This window comes from Protopterus annectens, chromosome 10.part0 (assembly GCF_019279795.1).
Source record: "Protopterus annectens isolate FY-2018-M chromosome 10.part0, PAN1.0, whole genome shotgun sequence".
NCBI lineage: Eukaryota > Metazoa > Chordata > Ceratodontiformes > Protopteridae > Protopterus > Protopterus annectens.
This window is the reverse complement of record NC_056744.1, coordinates 702,794,786-702,812,757: the sequence shown is the minus strand read 5'-3', so window position 1 is coordinate 702,812,757 and position 17,972 is coordinate 702,794,786. Positions and strand designations below refer to the sequence as shown.

Below are 17,972 nucleotides of genomic sequence, written 5' to 3'. Positions count from 1 at the left end.
TACTTAAACAGGACTAGGTCCTTTCGTAAATCTGACCAGCTACTTTTGGCCTTTTCTGGATCTAGATTAGGATCTGCTGTTGCTAAGGTCACATTAGCTAGATGGTTGAAGGACTGTGTGACCTTCATTTATACACAACGTAATGTCCCGTTGCCTACTACCATGAAAGCTCATTCAACAAGGTCGGTGGCAACTTCTGCTGCCTTCCATGCCAGAGCTTCTTTACATGACATCTGTGCAACTGCAACTTGGGCTACGCCTCGTACCTTCATCAATCATTACAGATTGGATTTGGCCTCCAGGGGAAGAGCATCTTTTGGTTCTATGGTGCTCAAGAATGTCCTTCCATGAGAGCCGCCCAGGAATAGAGGTAGGTGGGGAACTCTGTCCCATGCGCAAGGAATGAACGAGGATTAACAATATCAGATAAAGAAGTTATGTCTTACCATAATGTTCCGTCTGTATTGTTGATCCTCGTTCAATCATTACGACCCTCCCTCCTTCCCCCTCCTGTGGCTTTTAGTGGATCTCACCATCTGGTTCTCTTAGGTCATTTGACCATAGGTAGCCTCTACCTTCTTTTGACTTGCAAACTCAATCTGAGGTAATGGAGAGGGGGATTATGGGTAAGAGTTTAGCTCGAGAGTTTGTAGCTGACGCGATCTTGGAAAATGGCCAGCTCAGTTCCGAGGTCAGAACCGATACCCATGCGTAATGTTGATCGAGGATCAACAATACAGATGGGAAGTTATGGTAGTACATAACTTCTTTTTTCTGCACATTGTAGCTTATGTAACAGAGTTGTCAAAGCCTAATCGGCCAACAGCAAACAAGACTAGTTGTATTCATTTAAATGTGTGGGTAACATCACCATCAAAATATTTTGTTTTACAGGTGGGCAAGTCCTCCGTTCCGACAACGTGTTGTACCACCTGTAAGCTCCTTACTTATAAATGCTAACTCCCAGGTTTTGCATTCTCTGGGAAAAGAGAAACTCCCAGTAAAAGTTAAAAAAATGTTCACACAATGGCAGTCTCACAGTTGAATGTACGAATCCATTTGAACCTCCCTCTCCTTACTCTCTCCTAACCTTTAACCCTTCATTTTGCCTGAAAACTAACGTCTACCCTGCTTCCCTTCCCTGCTGTCCTCTTATGCTCTGACCTACGTCTACCATCTCTCCCACCTCGTCTTGACTGTCTTTTTTCTTCTCCTCTCTTACTTATGATTCTGGCCTTGTGCCATTTCTTTTCTTTCCTTCATACTCCTCCTATTTCTCTTCCCTTCGAGCTTTTAATGTAATCTTCATGGCTGTTGCCTTACTGCATAACCATATGTTTTAGGTAAACTTGCTTTGAAATCGACAGAACATTGTGTATGAGTCTAAATTTTTGAGTTCCTTTAATGTATGCTGATTTTTGATTACTAGTTGATTTAAATGTATATTTTTATGTGTAAGTCTTTATTAACAATTTGTCTATCTGTCTTGCTTATGTTATGTGTGGAGCTTTTCTCCCCGGGCCTCTACTGAAAATGGACATATATCCAGCTAGACTAGCCCGGTCAACAAATGTAAAATAAAATAAAAATAAATAAATAAAATAATTTGAGAGTTGTGGTTGGGGAACTAGCAGCTGGAGATTTGCCATTCACTAAGTGTAGATTGTAGCAATATTTTCCTTATGTTGCATGAGTAGAAGTTTGTGTTGAGAGATGATAGATGAAAAGGACACCAAGAAGTAAGGACGCCATGTTTTTATATTATATTGTAAAGGCATAAAACCTGCCACCACATGAGCAGGATGGTGGAGTTTGTGCTTGTAATAAGACGCATCTAAGAACGATGGAGATGGTGCCATAATCAGAGGATAGATTACCATTAACTGTGGCTTTTGAGAGTGGCCAGAGCTTTTTGATGTTACATTTGTTGGTGTAACATAATTTGCTCCAGTCTGTTAGGGCATACGAAGAAAGTACTGGTGTGCAGGAACAGCATATGTGACACTGCAGGGCGGTCTACTCCCTGTCCCCTTCCAACCTGCCATTGGTATGGTCCCAGGCCTGGTAATAGTACCAGGAACACTAAGGTAAAATGGTGCACCAAGGCCAGCTGATGAGCACTTGGGGATATGAGAGGGGAGACAGAGCTGTTAGGAAGTAGACCTCTAGATTTATGTGACTTACAGGCTAGAGCTGTGCTTGGTGCCTCACAGCATTGATGCTTCATGGTGGAAGTGTTGGGAATTTTTCTAAAAGAAAGGTAATTTAAAAATGCATCCATTTATCAATTATTGTTCAGTTTGCATTATAAAGGCAAGGCATATCTCTCAACTCTTCCCCAGCCATAATTTTGGTCTTTTCATAAAATGTAGTTTTCTGGCAAATCATTGAGGATTGAAGTCACTAAATACATACATTTGAATTTCAGACTTTATACCCTTCAGAAAATGTGTGAAACGAAAAATCTGTTCTAGCAACTTTGTAAGTACAGTCTGTCTTTGATTTTGGTCCTTTGCCTTCCTATATTTTTGGCTTTCTCTAGGTTTCATGCACTTGGAAGTTGAAAGGTATGAGGCAAGGATATGAGGAAAATTAGGGTTCATGCATTATTTATGGATCATTCTGCAGTGAATAGTAAAGGGATCAAGAACATAAGGATTTTACAGGTCAACATTTCTACCATGCTTGTAGTGCAAATCTTAATTCTGTGCCACTGTTCCAGCAGTATCAAACGTACTATCTGGTTTTAAGTGGTCTTGTTTTTGAGCTTCGTATGCATATTTCATACAGAAGTGTTCATCTGTAAAGGGTCGAGTGGAATACGCTGATTCTACCAATAGAACAAGGTGGATTAGGATTACCTAATTTGAGGGGGTATTTTAGAGCAACACAGTTGAGGCTCTTATACCTAGCACAAGCAGAAAACTGTAATTCAAAGTGGAAAGGAATGATGCTGACACAGAGGGAGCTCAAGAAATTACAGATTGGGTTTTTGGATGCAAAAAAATCATGCAGAATATTATATTCATAAAATACCAGGGAGTTTTCTGAGAACCAAACCAGCACGAGAATGGAGAAAATAGATTTTGCCACTAGGGATTACTGTGGTCAAGGATATAGATAATAGGCAAGAGGCGGCTGGAATTTATTGGAGAAAACTGGCAAAGTAACCAAGATATTGGGAGCAAATAACTAGAAAGGGAAAGGTAATAGAATGGGAAGAGGCCACGAATTTATTTGGACTACTGGCTAGAGATTGCCTACCCTATCAAGGATTGATATCAGAGTATAGGGAAAGAGAAATAAATAGGGGGCTCATAAATTAAAGACCAGTACTGGTAGAGTTTTTAATAGAATCTAGAACAGAAGCTGCCATTAAAAAAGGAATAATAGTAAAGCATATAAAATATTCCATGATAATTATAAGAATCAGAGGAGCTTAGAAAGGATTGGGAAGAGAGACTGGATAACCAGTTCGCAAAGAGACAATGAGGGGAGATATATGTGTATATCCCAAGTATGCAACAAAGTCTAGAAGATTTAGGATCCTTTGCCTGGAAGTGTTTACATAGGTATTTTTATACCCCAAGTAAACTCCAAATAATTTTTCCTTAGGTGGATAGCAAATGTTGGAGGTGTGACGGGCAAGAAAGAGGTAGCTGGGAACATATTTTCTGGGAGTGTAATGAGTTGGCAGACTTTAGGGATTCCCTGCAGACCACTCTGCTGGAGGTGCTGGATGAGCAGATTGGACTGACTGGGGAGATGTTTTGACTTGTACAGAATCAGAATTGCCTAGACATAGTAAAGCCATGCTGAGTCTAATTATGGTGGCTGCCAAAAAAACAATTAGAAAATGAAAGTCGAGACCAACTTTACAAGAAGCAGTGAATATAGTAACACAGATAATACAACTGGAATTGGGATCTTTGGAAAAGGGAAGATGCAAACTACATAGGAAAAAAATGGGAGGGAACATTATATGCAGAGCAAGAACGAGGTTTAAGAGGCAGGATTTGAATGAGCCATATAATGCTTAACTGACAGTGACTGGGTGGTGTATAAGAGATGTATAATGTTTGCAACTACAGTTGTTTCAATGGTGCCTGTGATGTAAACTGTTAGCAATTAAAGTGGTATCATTTTGTATGTTTTTCATTTATTTAAATGTAAGATTGTCTTTGTCATATGTGGAAAGTTTAATAGATGTTTGGAGAGAAAAAAAAAGAAATGTTCATCTATAGTTGCATGTTCTTATTGTAAATGCACTTTAATTGATTTGTCATCTTATGCTTTAGTTTTATGGGGGTGAATGCTGTGATCCAAGAAAAAAAGGAAACTTACCATTATTATCTTCATGTTTTTTGTCTTCTTCCTTTTAGATGAATGACAGATGACTTTATCTTTCTGACAGTAAACTGCAAAATACTTTTAGAAAGGGGACATCAAGGATCAGCCACTGGGTTGTTTTTTGGTGTGGGGGGATGCAGACTCATTTGTCAGTAATTTTGCAAATCTCTCATTGAATAATGTCACTGTTTTGTAATCCCAGATTATTATTGCATATGTAGTGTTAACCTGTGTATGTGTTTTAACAGTGATCATAGACTCTTACTAACTGTTAGGATAGGAGATGATATAAAAGAAACCATTCTGTAGGAAAGTCTCCTGGACTACATGGTATTTCTGTGAAAGTTTGGAAGCTAGGAGGGATGAAAGTGATAAAGATCTGGATGGTTTTAACAGTATTTTAAAAGGAGAAGAAGCACTAACATCCTGCAAGAAAGCAGTGGTGGCTGTTATACCTATATATAGTAAAGACCTATCAGATTCCGATTCATAAAGGGCCATAATGATTCTAAACCATGATTATAAAGTGCATGTTCTAATGGCTAAAAGAATGACAAAAGTCGTGTCAAAACAGATTGATATGAATCAGTGTGATTATATGGAGTGGAGGCAAATGTTTGACAGCATTAATAGAACAATGATGATCCAGAGGAATCTTGAATGTAAGAAGACACTACTGTTGTTTGTGGGTCTTGATGATGACAATGCTTTCAGTAGAGTAAGCTGGGATTTTTAAGAGTAGGGCAGTGGAAGCATTTGCATTCCCCGATAAAATTATAAGATTGAATAGGTGAATACATGAAGGATCAGAGGTGAAAATTAAAGTATCAGGGTCATCTCTGATAAGTTCTGTTTGAGCAGAGGAATCGGGGAGGAATCGGGGAGGGGTGTCCTCTTTCCTCTTTGTTATTTGGACTGTATTTAGAACCATTGGCAAAGAAAATAAGGACTCAGAAATTCAAGCATATAATTGGTATGGTAGTCGAGAAAAATTGTCTTTATTTGCAGATGGTATCATTTTATACCTGCAAAAAAAAAAAAAACACCAAGACAATGTGAGGCGATACCCTCCAGACATTCCTTGAAGGCTGCTATGTGGATTTTGCCAAAGGAACACTCTAAGACCATTTAAAGTCTTTTCTGAATACAAAATTAATGATGATAAAAGATAAAACAAAGGCAATAACTGTAAACTATGTGCCCACACACAACTGGTTCAGCAATACCTATATGGACTTGATAAAATGAAGTACTTGGGAGACTGGATTAAAACTTATTCTGTTATGGCAGCTAAAGTTATGTGGGAAAAGGCTAAACAAATGCTAATACAAAAAACAGAGAAATTAGAAGTTTTATTTTATGGGTATGGATAGCAAGATACAAGCAGTGAAAATATATTTAGTCTGTTTAATTTTATAAACCGGTCAGGAATACTCTTATCAACCAGAGGAAAATTTTTGTATAGCAGCTAATAAAAAGTTGAAGGATTTTATCTAGGAGGAGAAGGCAAGAGTCAAGTGGAATGAGTTGATCTTTCCAAAAGAACAAGGTGGTTTGGGATTACCTGATTTTAAGAGGTATTTCAGAGCTACACAGTTAACCCTCCTATACATTGCACAAGCAGAAAGCTATAATTCAAAGTGGAAAGGGATGATGATGAAATAGGCGGGAAGCTCAAAAAATAAGTGGAAAGGGAATGATAATGAAGCAGGGGAGTAATTCAAGAAAAAAGGAAAGAGGGATTTTGGACACAGATCCTCAAGGAGAGTAACTGTAACCATATAGAAAATTATATTCCTAAAGTAGCAAAAAGTATTATAAGAACTAAGCCAGCGTGGGGATGGAGAAAAAATATTCTGATGATAGGGATGACTGTAGTCAGTAGGCCAAGAGAGGGAGCTGGACTTTACTGGAATAAAAATAGCAAAGGAGCCAATATATTGGGAACAGATAATTAGAGAGGGAAAGGTAATAGAACGAGAAGAGGCCAAGAAATGATTTGGACTTCAGGTTAGAGATTGCCTTCACTATCAAGGATTGATATCCGAGTATAGACAAAACGAGAAGGAAATAGAGGGATTCTAAGCAAAAGTAGAGTAAGCAATCAGAACAGAAGCTGCTTTAGTAGGGCATATAAAATATTGCATCATAACTATAATAATCAATCAGAAGAGGTTGGAATGGATTAGGAAAAGAGATTGGATAAACATTTCACAAAGAAACAATGGGAGATGTATGGATGGCTCCCAAATATCTAAAAGTCTAGAAGATTTATTTATTTTTTGCTTGGAAGTGTTTGCATAGGTATTTTTATACTCCAAATAGATGCCAATGATTTTTTTTGTCAGTCAGATTGCAAATGTTGGTGGTGGGATAGGGAAGAAAGAAGTAATTGGGAATAGATTTTTGGAAGTACAATGAGTTAGACTTTTCAGAAATACTTGGTTAGCAAACTGATGTAACTAAGGAAATGATTATTTTGAGATGTGATGCAGGAAAAGCATTGCCTAGCGATAAGGTTTTGCTGAGTTTAATTCTGGTGGCTACCAAAAAAGGCAATTACTGGAAAATGGAAGCCAAAGTCTAAACCAACTCTAGGTTAGAAGTCTGAAGGTAGTAAACATAGTAACTGAGATAAAAACACCTGGTAATGACATCTTTAAAAAAGGGTACAGGCAAATTATGTAGAAAAATAGGAATTGTGGGAACAGTACATGCAGAATAATGTTTTTGAGGAGGAATGAGGTTCAAGGGAAGGCAGGAATTGAATGAGCTATGTAATATTTGACTGGATAGATTATTGTTTTCACGCCTTTCTAAGCTGGTTTAGTCCAGTTTTCAGGTTAGTGAATTTCGGCCACAAAACCCAGACCGAAATACAAAAGGCGGGGGAATATCCATTTTCATCAAGGATACCCACACCTCCAGGTTAGTGGCACAGCATGATGCTTAAGAGATTATCCACTTGCAACTAACAACGTGCAAAACTGCTGTTCAAATTATAGCTTGCTACAGATCACCCACCATGTCCCAGGATCCCCACTCCGCATTCCTGGAAACACTGGGAAACATAAAGGTCCTACCAAACACCCTGATATTGGGTGATTTCAATTACCCAAACATTAACTGGGAGAACTACAAGTATGAACTCCCTTGCCCAACATTTCTTAGAATTTATAAACTCAAAATGCCCTGGATCAACTGGTCAACACCCCCACCAGAGGTGACAACATATTGGACCTGGTCATCACCAACATGGGTGACCGGTGTTCAACACCAGAGGTCAACCTCCCGCTGGTTAGATCTGACCATAAACTAATCACTCTGGATATCCACTTTCCGCCACCATCCCCGGTCAAAGAAACCACCGTGAAAAATTTTTCAAAAACAAACTTCCCATTACTTAAGACCGAGGTGGGAAGTTTCAAAGCCTCCATGCTAAAGGATAATGCTGTCCAAGCTGCAAAATCCTTTACTAATGCACTCTATGGGCACCTGCAATAAAGCATGGATCGTGCTATCCCAAACAAAACCAAGACTCACTCCTCCAAGAAAAGGAAACCAGTCTGATGGACCCCTGTCATAAACAAGCTATGCAATAGAAGGAGGAAACTAGTACAGAAAAGAGTAAATCCCAAGAAGGGAAGACATCCCTGATCAGTATCAGCAAGAAACTACGTTCCCTCGTAAAATCATCCAAGGCTAGCTTCGAAAGAAAAATTGCCATGGACTCCAAAGATAACCAGAAGGCATTCTTTAGCTATGTCAAGAATCTAAGTGACAATTCTCAGATCTGCTCTGAGTTAGTGCAGAATGGCACAAAATACACTGAACCGACCGATATTGCCAACATCCTGGCAGACCGGTTCAGTGCAAACTTCACCCCCCTCTCACCCCCAAAAGGGCCGATAACTATTACCAGAAGAATGTAGTGCCCCTGAAATCACAGACACTCAGGTTAAAACAGCCCTCTCCAAAGCCAAAAACAGCATCAATGGGACCGGACGGTGTCCCCAGGCTGCGTTTTACATGAGCTCAAAGATGAACTAACCCCTCACCTAAACACACAGTTTAAACTCAGCCTCTCCACAGGCTATGTGCCCACAGAGTGGCACACAGCAACGGTTATTCCGCTCCACAAAGGTGGAGCCACAACGGACCTCGGGAACTATCACCCTATAAGCCTGACTAGCTTGGTCTGCAAAGCTATGGAGTGCATCATCATGGATCTCATTAACAGAGACATTGGAAACCTCCAAACACTGGACCCTACCCAGTTTGCCTTTAAGGGCAAATCATGCCTCCTAAACCTGGTGGACTTCTTTGAGACAGTTACCAAGGCTATAGACGCGGGAAAGGTGGTCCACACAGCCTACCTCGACCTTGCAAAGGCTTTCAACACCATTCCCCACTCAGGTATTATAGACAAGCTCACCAGCCTGAACATAAACCCCTATGTCACGAGATGGGTTTGCCAACTGGCTCACAGACAGAACCCACATGGTAAGAGTTGCAGGAGCTAGGTCCGACTCTAAACCGGTTACAAGTGGTGTTCCCCAGGGCTCAGTCCTAGGACCCCTCCTGTTCGGCATATACTTCTCAGAGGTACAGGCAAGCACAGGAGGACTATGGCTGACCAAGTTCGCAGACAACTGCAAACTAGGGGCTATAATTGAATCTCTGGCTGACACAGACATCCTCCAAAAGGGTCTCACTGAGACAGATACCTGGTGTCAAAATCATGGCCTCAAGCTAAATGCCAAAGTGCATAGTCATCCTATTTGGAAAAAACAAAGTACCGACAAACTACCACTTAGGTGGTAGCCCCCTAAATATGGAAGATGTAATAAGGGATGTGGGGACCCAAGTAGATAGTAACCTCTCCTTTGATAATCACATTGCCAAAGTGGTTAGAAAATCCTTCTATGTGGCCCACCTAATCACAAAACGGTTTGCATCCAGATCAAAAGAGGTCATTGGGCCCCTCTACGCATCACTTATCAGACCCATCATAGAGTACAATGCCCCATTTGGGATGTACCTTACAAGACACCTGCAACAACTGGAAAGACCACAGAAGTTCTTCACCAAGAGGATCACTGGTCTCAAGCAGATGCCCTATGCAGCCCGACTGAAGAAACTCCAGCTGTACTCTGTTGCATACTGCTTACTCAGAGGTGATCGCTGATTGACATACAAGGCCTTGTCCAACCCAGAATTGATGGACATGCTCCACCTAAAGAAAACCATATCCCCTCGAGCCACATGCTCCAGGGATCTAAACCTCACCACAACAATAAATAGGACGTGCTGGAGGGATAGATTCCTGTCCCAGAGACTTCCCATGCTCTGGAACAAGATTCCAATCTACATTAGGCAGAGCTCCTCGCTAACCCTCTTCGAGAGAAACCTTGACGAGTGGATGGGAAACAGAAGGTTTACCCCAGGGATCACTTCAGTGGCTCTGCTGGACTGAGGCACAGGGAACTAATCTAAGGGGATGACGAAAGCAAACACATTCCGACTAGGCTTATAAATGCCTTTGGGCAGATAGCCTAGTACCTACCTATGAACCTGTAAGTGATGCATAATGTTTGCAACTGAAAATGTCAGTGTGGTTTGTTTTCATTTATATAAATGTACGATTGCCTATGTCATAAGTGATAATTTAATAAAGATGTTTCTTTTTAATAAAAAAAAAAATTACCACAGGCTGTCATGTTTTTGTAATAAGGAGCATCCTATTTGTTTTAGGGATTGGCAGTACTTGTATTCTGTGGGACATGGCAAGAAGTCCTGCAAAGTGCTCATGGTGAAGACATGTCATGTGAACTCCAAATAGTGGTGCATAAAAGTGAAGTGTTCTATTTAAAAATCACACTGAATTAAAAAAATGTTGATGTATTTGGAGTTTCTAGTAAACATGGTATGATGAACACAATTCGATGTTGCCATATATGTGTAAGAAACATTGGCACAACACTGAATAAGAATAATTTAGTTCCAGAAAAGAGGTACTGGTAAATTTTGATGTACTAATAGTGTTCATTTTGTGTGCGCAGCTTATAATTCATCTGTTGCTGGCTGTCCATATGAAAAGTAAATGTAACACTGGGGTAACCCAGATCACATGGAATGTTTTGTTATTAATGCTAAGTAAAATCATCTGATTAATCCTTTTTAAATTATTACTAAACCCCTTTCTTTAATATCATTTGATAGCTGTCCTTTTATTTTTAATATCTAGTTTGTGGCATTGCCCAGAATTTCAGTTATATGATTTTCTGCTAAGATTAAATTGAGTACTGTTACAGGTGGCCCTTTTTATGAGATTTCCGGAAGTGGTAAATTATTGAATTTGGAATTTGTACATGTGGTTTCAAGTGGTGACCTAGAAAAACAACCCTGAAATTGTTTTGAACATTCTGAAGTCAAGTAGCAATTAAGTATCTGATAGCTGTTGTGCCTTTGTATTGCATCATAAAGAAGCAAAGTTGCGCTGGCAGTCAAATCTTCCCTCAAGTATTGGAGTAGATAGCATATAAAGATGCAGTAATCGTGATGATTTAGCTGGAATTGGAAGGCATGTTATCACTAATGTGCATAATGATGTATGGATTTCAAAAAGCTAGTGGTGCAGAGGCCCTAGAGAAAATAAGTAATAGTTGACAGCATGATAGTACTCAAAGTTCAGTGGACTGTCTTTAGTCATGTTTGCGTTTCCTCTTCAGTACACCTTTTAACCGTTTGGCAGAATCCACATAGCTGCCTTCAAAGTATGTCTGGAGGGTATCTCCTCGCTTAGTGTCTTTCTACCTTGAGCAGGATAATGTTGTTGAAAGTCCTGCTAGCCACAAAAAAAAAATTTGTATTCATCTGTGTTCCCACAAGCTATTACTTACTGGGTGAGACTGGTCTAGTGTCATGTCCTCTCATGGTAAGATTTCTATTGAGAATGGATCAGGAACGCTGGCCAGAAGTGGGGGAAGACTTGGCTGCTGCTTTTATTCACTGAAAAATTCTGGAATAGTCTGCCACTGGAGTTCCTGCTTGATTATCTTAGAGGTCATCAACAAGCTAATACCCAACATGCACTCGCAGGAGACAAGCCCAGATTCAGCTACGTATTAGAAATTTCTTTAACACAGTTCTGCTGCTTTTCAACAGAAGTCCTGGTAGTAATTCCCAGAAAGGACTTTTGTAATTTATCCAAACACTGTGTTCTCGTCACCACATTTATTAGAGGGGTTAGGCTTAAGTGCATCTCTTTATACTTGAGTTGAAATTAAATTCTGTATTTCAGTTAGAAATTAGTAATTAAGTACTGTTAGTTAATTAGATTACTGTTAGTTAATTAATTAATTAGAAATTAGTAATTAAAACATGCTAGTATGTTCATCTGGATGTTACTTTTTCCCTAGATTGTCAACTTCCTCTTCTTTCTTTTGACAACTTTCTTTCATTTCTCTTGCCCTGCTCTTACTCTTACTTTTCTTGTTTTAGAAATAGGTAATAATGTGTATTATGATTTATTTTTTTGTGCTTAAAATGTATTTCCTTTTTGTTTAAATGTGGAGCTTTTCTCCCCGGGCCTCTGCTGAAAATGGAAATATATCCAGTCGGACTAGCCCAGTCAACAAATGTAAAATAAATAAATAAATAAGTTAGAAAATAAGCTGTTTCTGTGGCCCTGCTGTCAAGTTCAAATAATAATGCATCTCTGGCCAAGCAGGATACAGAGGTCAAGATACACCTCTGCTTTGAGATGTTCACCAAGGTACACAGCGTGAAACATGCACTTAAATGACTGTAGTGTGTACCACATTATGATTCCTAATTTCTAACCAGATGAGCTGTTACAGGGATTAGTTTTAGGAGAGTGTGGGTGCACCAGGTGAAGGTGTCATGGAGATTCGAAAATAATGTATTTAGAAGAAATGAGTCATTGAAAAGAATGATCAAATAATCTGAGTAGGTAAAGATTTAAGGCTGGTTCAGGAAATAAAAAGATCAGTTTGTCTTTTCAGGAAGTGTCTGACAAAATTACTTGAACAAAAGCAATATTTGTGAGACTTTGTAGTGTGTCTTACACCCACATGTAATGTTTTGTTTATTTTTCTCTAGATTGTTGGACCTTCTGATGGCTCTAGTTATATAATAGACTATTATGGAGCGAGGCTTACAAGACTCTCCATTACCAATGAAACATTTAGAAAAACCCAGATGTAGTTTTGAAGACCAGAGATGCAGAAACTAGTAAGTGATTTCTTGCTGTGTTTTTTTGGAAGTATGTTTGAATTTTGTTTCACGAAGGCTGTTGCAGTAGATAGTTCCAGTGGCACTAACTACTGGATCTGCTGATCAGATGAAATCTCTTTAAAGGAGCTGTGTATAGTATGGGAACCATATAGCCTGGTGGAGTACACTCACACTGCTTGACAGTGCATAAAGTAGAAGGTTCTCCATTACTCTCGCAGTTCCCTTTCTATCATACTGTGTATTTTTGATTCTTACTGTGAGATGTGTAATATTTATCCACCATTTACATGCATTGGACATAATCCAAGTTAGTTTTTCATTTTATAGAGAGATCAACTGGCAGGTTTATTTCATCTTCTCATCTGTGTATCAGATGTCCTTTTAGCATGCAAATGCCAGAGTTAGCGGGAGAAAGATACCCATGTTGCTTTCTTTCTGCTTATGCTTCAACTGTTAGTGTTTGCCTTGCCTATTGTGATGTTCTGCTCAAACGATGAAAGTTACAAAAAACTCTTAACGGTCATCTCTAAAATGTGAAAAATTGAAAAAAGGGAATGCATTTAAAGGACTGGGTGGTGAACCCCCCCCCAATACACACACACCCACATTTAAGTGCATCTTTAAAGAAGTATATGTTTTTTTCATATGCAAAAGTAAACGGTTTGTGGCCTTGTAATCCTTTATATCTTCTGTGTTTTGTATAATAGTTTAAAAAGGCTAAAAAAAAACAGTGTCATTAAAATTAATGATTGTGGAAAGAGTACTGGCCATTTCACTGAAAAAGTGTACCAACTGTCTTTGCCAGAATTTACCAGAAGTGGTCTCAAAGTAGCATGTGCCAAGGCATTGTCTTCACTCAAAGTAGCACTTTGATTGTTCTGTCTTGCAAAACATAAGTGCAAAAATAGAGAAGTTATTAGAGATGCAATATGTCTTTTCTTGCTACAGTCGCATAGAAGATTAATATTTTTGTTTTGCATACTCTTAGAAGTTGTACTTGAATTTTAGCTTGGGCTTTTTGGCATGCTATCTAATTGTACTACCAGTTGAGATGTCTAGATCTCCAAATGTGTTTGAGAACATATGGAGAAATAAATGAGAAAAAAGGCAAATGACGTAGATGTGATCTGGAACTAGGGTCTTTTTAGAAAAAAATCTGCAGCCGATTTAGCTGTATAGGTTATAGTCTGCAAAGGATATAACAGCAGGCCATCTTCCAAAGCTTTACGGAATCGTCCACATCCCGAAACTGTCAGGCAGCTTGAGCTGAGCTGATTAAAAGACAAGTTTGGGCACAAAGCCCATCGGATCTTTACTGTTGCGGAAGAGTATACTGTTCTGAAGCTTTTCAGAATCGTCCGTTCGCTTGTGCTTTTACTTTACTAGGTAGTTAAGTCCCCATTGGGGGAAAAAACTTCCATTTTCTTATTTGTGTTGCTATTTTGTCTATTATCCTCTTCAGGAAAGTTATTTTAAAGCTGAGAGTGTTGTCTTTTAACTGACTGACTGAGACTGACATACTTTAAAACAGAGCTTTAGTTTTTCCTGTCAGTTTTAAAAGCAGTATAAACGTAACTGAACACATTTTTATTTAGTTTAATTATGTGGGACTGGCATAGTATAGCATAAGTCACTTTTTACTGTGTTTTTTGTAAAAAAAAAAAAAAAAAAAAAATTAACTTTTGTTTACTTGGTAGAATGTTCAGGCATTTGCTGTTTGTCTTCCCCAGGAATGGGACACAATTTTCAGCTTGACCATGGAACAGACTACCGATACTAAGGTCTGTCTTCTTCTAGACACAAAAAGACAAAATTAAGCAAACAATCTTTATCACAACAGTAGACTAGCAATTTGCTAAAGCTGCAGGTAGGTGAAGATTGCTCTGTCAGACGCTCTTTTTTTTTTTTTTTTTTTTTTTTACCCTGGATCCCTCTGGTGTTGCACCTGCAGTCACTATGGACTAGGGTTAACCCTGCTGTGTCAGAATGCTGTGCCCATCCCTGGGAAAGCTGCTGCTGCCATTAGCAACATGATTGGCCTAATTTTTCCTGTCAAAAGAGGCAGAAAACCAAGCAAGTTTGTACTTCTCAAATTTCTTTGGTTAGGAGTAGTTTACTGGGTCTAGCCCAGGGTTTAATTCATGGTATTGCTATTTCTTGTAAAGTAGTTTCTGGTAAAATAAAGAAGATTCCACTTTTCCTGAAGACATTCAAGATTCCGAATCTCGACAGGAAGACTCTGGGATGGATACAGGGTTTTTTACTCCGGCTCAGAGGAGAGCTCTTTTTTCTGGTTCCCCCTGTTGGGGGGGTGGGGTCTCTTTTTCTAAGACTACTGCTAGAACATGTCTTCAGTGGGAGAACACTGGGGTTTCTCAGTCCGGCAGAAAATAGTATGAGTTGTTATAGAAAGCTTTTTCATATCCTGCAGTCATTCCTCCTGATGTTCTTCATGTTTCACTGTTGCAGTCATTACAGTCGGGTAATCTGCTGGCAGGTTGCCCTCAGTCAGCCTGATTTAATAAAGTTTTGGGTCCTGCATCGGTAGCTGTCCCTTCTTCCATGATGTTAGGTCATCAGGGCTATAAAACATGCAGCCGACGCCATTACATCAGTCTTTCGTGCCGTGCGGTGCCTGAAGCAGAAGCAGTTTGCAAGTGCCGGTCGGCCGACTCCTGAAATTTTCGTTTTCGAGTTTCAGAAACAAAGTCTTCAACTTAAAGCTAAGTACCCCATTGGGGATACTTTTTCTTGCTTCCAAAGCAATCCAAATCTGGAAGTAAGACACCCCCCTATGGTAAACAGTCTCAATGACTTTCCTTTAAAATTACCAAGCGCTTACCTTTTAGCCGCCCCTTTGGGGGGAAAGATTGCTCTTCATGCAAAAAACTGGGAACTCATAACCCTGGACAAATGGGTTTTAAATATAGTGTCCCAGGGATACAGATTTCATTTCCACAGTTTGCCAACACCAAACGGGTGGCCAGACCTGCCCCCAAATCAGTGAACAGAAGCTCAGAAACAAGTACTTTCCCTCTTAAACATGGGGGCTATTCTGGTACCCAGAAAAGACAAATCATGGCATCCAGTTCTGGACCTGTCTATTCTAAACACCCTTCTGCACATTCCAAAATTCAAGATGCTGACTCTTCACCAGATGTTCATCGCGCATACAGCTGCAGTCATAACAGATGGGTTATCCTGCTGTCATTCGGGTCCTCGGTCGGCCGAATTCCAAAGTCTAGGTCCGGCGTCGGTTGTCGTCGCTTCTTCCCTGATGTCAGTGCGGCAGGGGTATAAAAGAGGTAGCCGATGCCATATTCTTCAGTCTTTCTTGCCACGCGGTGCCCGAAGCAGAAGCAGTTCGCAAGTGCCGGTCGGCCAGCTCCTGAGATTTACGAAAGTATTTCAGCCGAAGTCTTCTTGAAAGCTAAGTACCCGTTGGAAACTTTTCTTGCCTCAGACCGATGTCAGACAAAGTTAATAATTGCATTTCTTGTGGGAAGCAAATACCGCATAAGGATTTCCACTCTTTCTGTATACCTTGCTTAGGCCCAGACCACGACGTCTCGGCCTGCTGTTTCTGTGCTAGATTCAATAAACGCACTATTAAGCATCGGGCGGAGTTCGCCCTTCACTTTTTCGGCAAAAAATTTAATTATATTATGTCGTCGGATACTCCGACTCCAGTTTTGAGCAAAAAACGCAAAGATAAGGACCGACATACGAGGTCCGCACCACCTACTGAAACCACGCTAAGGCCGACTACCGGTTCTCCGGTACTGAGCGAGGCGCCTACGCAGCCCCTGACTACCGATGACAATGCATTACCGGTGTCTTCAGTACCCGAGGTCGCAGGCTCCTCGGCCCCCATTCCTACTACAGATCCCGATGCCACTCCTGGGGGGGAAACTCAGAATTTAGACAGGTCTGCCATTTCTCAAGGGGTCTTCAGGCCTTCCTCCTTCTCTATTAAAGCCTTCACTAAATCTAAAGCAGCCATGAAAACCAAAAAACAGGTTCCTCAGACCCCCTCTCAAGGCACCATGCCTAAAAAACAGATGCTTAAAATGGCTGAGGATTTGATTACTCTTATCAGGGGTTCTCAACCCCCCTCTGACAAAAGGCCCAGATTAGAGGAAGACTACCTTCCTCAGATCAAGCTTCTATTACCTCAGAACTATCGGAGGACCAGGATTATGCCTATTCTCCATTCGAAGACTCTGATGCAGAGGAGTCTATTCCCTCGGTCTCCCCCCCTGAGGACTTCTCTTTTGGGGAAACCCTGCATACTTTGAGGGAACACTTTCATTGGGAAGGCCAAGATTACTCAGACTCCAAGAAAAGGCTCAGGGAATTTCTTCTGCTCCCCCAGCATAGGCCTCTGGCTATCCCTCCTGTTTTAGATATATTGTATGATGTGTACACAGAAGCCAGCCTTAATCCAGATTCTTTGCCTCTAGCTCCTGTTAAACCAGACAGGTATTACCGGGTTCCTGACTCCCACCAGTTTCTATGTAAAAGCCATACTGCTGACCCAGAAACAATTTCACAGGGTCCCAAGGGAATTAAGGCCTCTACTGCTAAAAACCCATTACCTTCAGAGAGAGATTCCAGATCTTTAGAAATGTGGGGGAAAAAGGTGTACACCTCGGCCACCTTAACCATGAGGGCATTAAACTGTCAGTTCCATATGTTAAAGTATCAACAGTTTTTGATATCTCAGCTGAAAAGCAAGATGACACAACCAGAGCAACCAGATTTAAAAGAGTTGCAGGATTTGTTGCATGGTGCAGAGCAAGTGGGTAAACATACCTTGCAGTGTGGTTTTGATGCTTTAGAGGCCTCATGTAGAGCTGCTGTTACGGGGTCTGTTATACGTAGGCATGCTTGGCTCAAAGAGCAAACCTTACCAGATCATGTCAAAGCTAAATTATTAGATGCACCTCTTCAAAAAGATATATTGTTTGGTGTTAAAGCTGAGGAGGTGCTAAAGAAAATGGAGGAAAAAGCGAAATCAATGCAAACAGTGAAAGATTTCCTGCAGGTACAGCCTCCACGTTTCAGCAGAAACTGGCCTTCAAAAAATTGGTCCTTTCCAGCCACGGACAGACCTCAAAGGGGCAGATACAGGCACCCAAGGGGTAGAGGGCAACCTCAAGGATCTTTCAGAGCCAGACAGTGGCAAGCACCAACCCCAAGAGGTGCAGAAGATAGATCACGGTCTTTTAGAAAACGGACACAATGACTTCCCCCTACACCTGCCAAGCAAAGCTTTAATGGCAGCACCTTTGGGCGGAAAACTGACATTCTCAAAAAATTGGCATATTGTTACAAAAGACAAATGGATTCTGGACATTATA

At 40.4% G+C, this 17,972-nt stretch overlaps 1 protein-coding gene across 1 annotated transcript in view; it reads left to right on the top strand.

Moving 5' to 3' along the window:
- The window catches only part of TM2D1 (TM2 domain containing 1), a 728,199-nt gene that overhangs the window by 548,968 nt on the left and 161,259 nt on the right, over positions 1–17,972 (top strand). Inside the window, exon 6 of the mRNA XM_044085534.1 lies at positions 12,475–12,606. Coding sequence (XP_043941469.1) covers positions 12,475–12,579 — 105 coding nt within the window. The 3' untranslated portion in view covers positions 12,580–12,606. The remainder of the gene's footprint in view (positions 1–12,474; positions 12,607–17,972) is intronic.